The sequence below is a fragment of the Haliotis cracherodii genome, unplaced genomic scaffold (genome assembly GCF_022045235.1).
Source record: "Haliotis cracherodii isolate W230 unplaced genomic scaffold, xgHalCrac1.p SCAF_12, whole genome shotgun sequence".
NCBI lineage: Eukaryota > Metazoa > Mollusca > Gastropoda > Lepetellida > Haliotidae > Haliotis > Haliotis cracherodii.
The window spans coordinates 21,551,194-21,558,677 of NW_027266267.1; the positions used below are offsets into that span (position 1 = coordinate 21,551,194).

General features: G+C 41.2%; 1 protein-coding gene across 1 annotated transcript; it reads right to left on the reverse strand.

The window, feature by feature from the left end:
• Positions 1-1,629: 1,629 nt before the first annotated feature.
• On the reverse strand, positions 1,630-7,067 carry LOC139458252 (ubiquitin-ribosomal protein eL40 fusion protein). Its single transcript, XM_071239621.1, has 4 exons — positions 6,931-7,067; positions 6,489-6,575; positions 3,926-4,028; positions 1,630-1,781 (listed from the first exon to the last, which is right to left on the reverse strand). The coding sequence occupies exons 1-4, from the start codon at positions 7,031-7,033 to the stop codon at positions 1,688-1,690; spliced, it is 387 nt and encodes a 128-aa protein (XP_071095722.1). The 5' UTR covers positions 7,034-7,067; the 3' UTR covers positions 1,630-1,687.
• Between the last annotated feature and the right edge of the window lie 417 nt (positions 7,068-7,484).

Consider the following 7,484-nt stretch of genomic DNA (forward strand, 5'->3'; position numbering starts at 1 on the left):
TCATGGAAAATGTATTTGAAACACAAAATTGTTTGTGAATGTTGTTTCATATTTTTCTTGCGGCTTATACCACAACAATGTCAGATAAAAACAATGTCCCTTTAAAAACACCTACGGCAGGTGATGAAAAGGTTTCAATCTTCTGTTGTCTGTATGCCACCCATTGCCTTTCTCTTGCCCGCTGTCATCGAATTCGTTTTATACCGCTGAGCTATTGTTTTACTGCAAGGTATGCCGATGGGTATTTCTTATTTTTCTGATATTTCTGACATTCAGACGGCTATCGGATAAAACACATCATAAACTCATTTGACTTAATGCATTTTCAATCTGAACGTGTTTTTTGTCTTCAGCGTATGCCATTTTCTGCTTCAGAGAATTGAATTGCAAGATTGGCTTGTTATTCCAAGGTCCAGATTTCTTCATGCTAAGTACAATGTCGTTCTACTTGCACTTTTCCCATAATAGCCATATCAACAAGGGCGGGTCACAACTTGGTGCATATCTCATAGGCATGTCACAACTTGGTGCATATCTCACAGACAGGTCACAACTTGGTGCATATCTCACAGACAGGTCACAACTTGGTGCATATCTCACAGACAGGTTACAACTTGGTGCATATCTCACAGACAGGTCACAACTTGGTGTATATCTCACAGACAGGTGATAACATAGTGCATATCTCACAGACAGGTCATAACGTGGTGTATATCTCACAGACAGGTCACAACTTGGTGCATATCTCACAGGCAGGTCATAACATGGTGCACACGTATCTCATGGGCATGTCACAAGTTGGTACATATCTCACAGGCGGGTAACAATATGATGCATGTCTCACAGCATGGTGCATATCTCATAGGCATGTCACAACGTGGTGCATACCTCACAGGCGGGTGACAACTTGGTGTATATATCATAGGCATGTCACAACGTTGTGTTGGTCTCAAAGGCATGTCACAACATGTTGTAGATCTCATAGGCGGGTGACAACTTGGTGTTTATCCCATAGGCATGTCACAACGTTGGGTATATCTCATAGGCGTCACAACTTGGTGTATATCTCAGGCATGTCACAACGTTGTGTTTGTTTCATAGGCATGTCACAACTTGATGTATATCCCATAGGGGGGTGACATGGTGTATATCTCATAGGCATGTCACAACTTGGTGTATATCTCATATGAGTGTCAACTTATTATTGTATATCTCATAGGCGGGTGACAACTTTGCATATATAACATATCATAATTTGGTATATATATGGCATGGACTTAAGTATATCATAACTGTGTATTTCCCAAAAATGTGTCATAACGGCTACCAATCAAGAAATCCTTCAGTCCATGTGCAATATTTATTTCAACCCGATCAAGGAATTCAACCCGATCAAGGAATGCTTTTAAGGGGGGGGGGGGGAAGGGGAAGCTGTGTTCTGCTCCATGTTTTGGTGTGCTGTTTCCTGAAGGTGTTTGAAGAATGTGTCTTAAACATTTCTGGACTGACAATTTGTGCGGTCCAGCTACCTACCACCGGCTGTTGAAATTATGTACCTAGAAACCAGTTTTAGTATTACTGACCGTGAAAACAATCACTCCATTACATGACAAAGGACCAACCAATCTATATTTGCCCGGGGATTTTATTTCCACTGCGCAGCGATCATAATATAATGTACAATAGTCTACTTCAGCTTCTTCTTGGGGCGGATGTTGCTGGTGTGGCCACACTTGCGCTTGCGGCAGTTGGTCGCCCGGGGGTGGAGGCGAGCGTAGCACCTGCAACACAGAGTTCCATTTAACTGACACTATCACATGGATGCAAACCCCAAATTGAGGCAGAAACACTTTGAAAAAATTTAAAAGTCAATGTAACTTACTTGTCTAATTGGTTCTGACAAAATACATATCATTTGTTTGGTTTGCCACACTAGCAATATTCCAGCTATACGACGGCGGTCTGTAAATAATCGAGTCTGGACCAGACAATCCACTGATTGACATCATGAGCATCAATCAACGTAAGTGGGATCAATGACATGCCAAGTCAACCAACTCAGTGAGCCTGGGTACCCAATCCCGTTCGTCAGCTCTTACAACAAGCATGGGTTGCTGAAGATCTATTCTTTAACCCAGTGAGTGAGTGAAATTTAACGTCACATTGGCAATATTTCAGCCATATCGTAACCTTTAACCCAGATTTTCACGGGTGTTAATTGATTTATTAATTGGTTGTATTTAGTGCTGGAGTGACAGATTCAACAATTGGTCAATCCATCGGTCTAGAAAGTCAAAACTATTATTGATCCAACAAAAGGTATAATGATCCACTGTACTGTGATCAGCTGATGAAAGACATGCGCAATTCTGGCCTAAGGCTTAGGTAACTAGGGCTTGTATTGTCCATAATTACATACTATGCTGATCTTTGTTGGCCTGGCCACAGGCATTGGTAACTAGGGCTTGTATTGTCCATAATTACATACTATGCTGATCTTTGTTGGCCTGGCCACAGGCATTGGTAACTAGGGCTTGTATTGTCCATAATTACATACTATGCTGATCTTTGTTGGCCTGGACACAGGCATTGGTAACTAGGGCTTGTATTGTCCATAATTACATACTATGCTGATCTTTGTTGGCCTGGCCACAGGCATTGGTAACTAGGGCTTGTATTGTCCATAATTACATACTATGCTGATCTTTGTTGGCCTGGACAGAGGCCTTGGTAACTAGGGCTTGTATAGTCCATAATTACATACTATGCTGATCGTTGTTGGCCTGGCCACAGGCATTGGTAACTAGGGCTTGTATTGTCCATAATTACATACTATGCTGATCTTTGTTGGCCTGGCCACAGGCATTGGTAACTAGGGCTTGTATTGTCCATAATTACATACTATGCTGATCTTTGTTGGCCTGGCCACAGGCATTGGTAACTAGGGCTTGTATTGTCCATAATTACATACTATGCTGATCTTTGTTGACCTGGACACAGGCATTGGTAACTAGGGCTTGTATTGTCCATAATTACTTACTATGCTGATCTTTGTTGGCCTGGACACAGGCATTGGTAACTAGGGCTTGTATTGTTCATAATTACATACTATGCTGATCTTTGTTGGCCTGGACACTTTCATTGAATGCTAAGTATTCTTTAGGTCATTTGAAGCGACCTAATTGGAACTTTGTAACCTGCATGGAACCTTTGCTTGAACCAACACAACCATAGGATTCAGTGACCAATATAATAGGATAGAAAATAAGCGATTAGTCGATTATTGATCAGCCTGAGAGTTCCAATTATCATGACAAAAACACAAAGCAATAATCAGCACTAGTTTATATGTAACAATGAGCGAAGTGAGGTCAATACTTTAAGTTACACGAACTGTTTTGGACATGTTTCAAAATATTTATCACTTGACTATGCAGGTGGAATCTGGTTAAAATATATCCTAATGATTCCACCAAACTCGTACTGGTTGGCATTATACCATGGTCCGTTGGTTGGTTGGTTGGCTTGTCCTTTAACGCCGCACACAGCAATATTCCAGTTGTAAATAATCGAGTCTGGACCAGGCAATCCAGTGATTGAAATCCTGAATATCGATCCACACAATTGGGATCGATGACATTCATCAGCCATGTCAGCGAGTCTGACCACCCGATCCAGTTAGTCGCCTCTTATGACAAGCACAGTGGCCTTTTACGACCTATTCTACCCCGGATCTTCACAGACCCATAATACCAAGGACTTTGTATTTATCAAACTGTGTAAAATATTCCAAACTAAAATGTATGGTAAATAACTAAAATGAGTAAATGAAGTGACTAAATCATGGAGTAGGTGACAATTTGTTCCTCTGGAAAGCAAGGCTTGTTCAGGGGAGACCTGGAGAGCAGATGTGGAGGCAACTCACTTCCTGCAGATCATCTTGTCACAGTTGTACTTGGAGGCCAGGATTCTCAAACTGGGCTCGATGATGCCGCCACGCAGACGCAGGACCAGATGGAGGGTGGACTCTGGAACAGCCAAAACCAACACAATCAACACCACATCAACAAGGGCAGATAAAAACATTCTACTGGCTAGCAGGACCAGATAGAGGGTGGACACTGGAACAGCCAACACCAACACCATCAACAAGGGCAGATATAAACATTCTATGGGCTAGCAACCTGATGGAGGGTGGCCACTGGAACAGCCAACACCAACAATCAACAACACATCAACAAGGGCAGATAAAAACATTCTACTGGCCAGCAGGACCAGATGAAGGGTGGACACTGGAACAGCCAACACAAATCGAAAAAAGAAGCTCATATACAAACTTTCTTGCTTTTGATATCAGGTAAAAAACATGGAACTATGTGGCCAATTAGTTGTTGTAATTTTGTGACAGCTGATAGTAGAGTATCAAAGCTTCAGGCCTTTACAAAGCCTAATACACAAGCTGGCTCATCGTGGTCATACTCATGAAAGACATCAACAAACATTGATTCAATCATACTCAACAAGGTTTAATAAAAATCCCTGAAGTTTTGCATGCCCAATAATAAATGTAACCATGTGCAGCAATCACCAATGAAAAGTCACAACTACTGTAGACATACAGAAGAACAAAGTAGAAAAACAAATAATGGATAACTTCTTTATTGTCCTTTAGCGACGTTTCGGTATAGATCCTTATACCGTTGTCAAATGATGTTTAGCATGATCAGGACTCGAAGTTTAAATTTTTACCAAGTAGCCATATGGCTACAGGCATTTTTTTCCCCGGTAGCCAGTGGTAAAAACAAGAAGTCAAGCCAATATTGTAGGTAGCCAAAAGCATTTGGAATTATCCTTTAACAGATATTGTAATATGTACAAGTCAGAGCATTAGTCTTGGAAGTGTATATTAGTGCAAACTTTACTTGATTTTTGTTATTTGTGACACAAACAATGATGCAATTTATATTACTAGATTATTTAGGTATATCCTTGCTTATCCAATGAGCATTGTCAACTGAAAAAAGATTCTGATCACATTAATATTTATGTATTTCTTGTCATTGTCGACTTCAGCAGGACTTATATTTAGTTGCCACAAGATAATTTCAAGGTAGTCATTTGGCTACCTCTGAATTTTAGACAGTAGACAAATTGAACTTCAGGTCGAATTGGCGACTGTTTCAGTCGCAACTTTGAGGCCTGATGACATCATTCAGATTGATATCAAGAGCAGCTATGACTTGTTTCATACTTAGTAATGGTAATTGGAAATGAGTCTCAACTGTCTGGAACATGTTATTTCAAAAGCCAAACAGCAGCAATTAATCTCAACGATTTCAGAGGAGCATCAAGTACATTGAAATATTAGATCAGCCCTGATACAGATTCGTGCTCAAACAAATTCAACGTGTTTTGAAGGCACTTGTAGTCAAATTCAAGGCAAATATCCCCGATTGCAATCACATTTACATTAGCAAGAACACATATAATTCAAGTTAGCGTCAATCAATCAAGGCATGTAAAAAAGTATAAATTCCTTTTTGTCATATACATTTGTATTTCGTAGATAAATAGTTCTAAAAACAATTTATGTACAGTTAGGGTGTGATTCAAGGTCTTTTCAAGTCATTTTGTTTCCTTTCAAGGCCTTTTAAGGCAAATGATGATTCATAGCCTTTGGACCAGTGCAGACCCTGAGGATTTTTAACCCCGGATTTCCTGAACATGAGGTGACATGGTTAACGTCGCGTTCAAGATTATTGTATTTGTCTATTGTGTATGCGTGTGCGCGCCTATCCGGACTGATGCCAATATAATTTGCTAGCCCACCGGGATACCATACCGTAGTTTAACAGGAATAGCCTACTCAAGACACTGACCGAGCTGACCAGTTCTTGTTTTAGCCCCTTAATCCAGAGTACGAGACAGCTCGCAAGGCGGACGCTCTACCACTAGAGCATGGAGGCAGTTGAAGGAAAATGGAGTTGCCCCCCTTACATGAACCCTTTCTTTCGGCTGTTTTGTTTGGTTACATACTTGTTTGAACAACAACAAAACAAAAACCACTGGCCGGACCCTATATATTTTCAAAAGCCTTTGCCTGAGAACCAATTCTTTTAATTTTTTCAGCCTAATCTAAATGCAATCTGGGCATGTTCAACATTAATAACATAACGACTAATCATATGTATCACGCCACTAATGTGGCAAGCGCCTCCAGATACGCAATCATTGCTTGGGTATCCATTTCCTGAATGACTGCATCATCCTGGGATGAGATGCAAATCAATGAGTGAGTAAGTTTGATTTTACGCTGCTTTTAGCAATATTCCAGCAATATCACGGCGGGGGACACCAGAAATGGGCTTCACGCATTGCACCCATGTCGGGAATCGAACCCTGGTCTTGGCGTGAGGAGCAAACGCTTTAACCACTAGGCTACCCGACGGCCCTAATCAATGACCTGCTGACAAGGCATTAGAACATACCTTTCTGAATGTTGTAGTCGGACAGGGTGCGGCCATCTTCCAGCTGCTTGCCGGCGAAGATCAATCTCTGCTGATCTGGAGGTATACCTACAAAGCAAACAGTACATCAGAAAGTGTTTGAAAAGGGAGTCCGGGGTGGGTGGGTGTCCAGGGTTGTGTTTTTGTTTAATGCTGCACTCACCAATATTCCAGCTATATGACGGCTCTGTAAATAATCGAGTCTGGACCAGGCAACACAGTGATAAATGTCATGAGCATCGACCAATGCAATGGGGATCAATGACATGCATCAACCAAGTCAGCGAGCCTGACCGCCCGATCCTGTTAGTCGCCTTTTACGACAAGCATAGCATGGGTTGCTGAAGACCTATTCACGGAATCTTCACAGGTTTTTACATCAGGGAAGTTAGATCTTGGAAACATGTTTTATGAAGGCGCTTACCTTCCTTATCCTGGATTTTAGCCTTGACATTCTCGATAGTGTCAGAGGGCTCCACCTCAAGGGTGATGGTTTTGCCCGTCAAAGTCTTCACGAAGATCTGCATCTTCGCTTTTCAAGTCTGAAACAAAACAATTTCAACGTTGCAGTGCTGTAGGGTTTTACTTTTGACAGACAGATGTTCTCCATGGTAATAAAAGCCCAACTTGCAGCGTTCCCGTTACCAGTAATTACCAGTTTTCTTTCAGTAAAATTTGGCTTGGTAATTCATGTGGCCGCCTGTCCCTGCGGATTAGCAATTAAAGTTCAGGTACCTAATAAATCTTTGTTGTTGAACAAAACATCGGTGATATTCATATAAGTACATTTCCCGAACAAAGTCTGCTTGTCTGTTGCCATCCGGGTTTCCCCTTGTCTATTTCTAGGTTCAATATCCATTTGTAGCAACTTCGTGTCCAAATATTAAAAAAAGAGAGAGAGAAAATTGTGACTGAAGTTTGTGTGAATGATGTATAGATTTAACTAAGTTACTTCAGAGATGACATCTTTGCAATGAA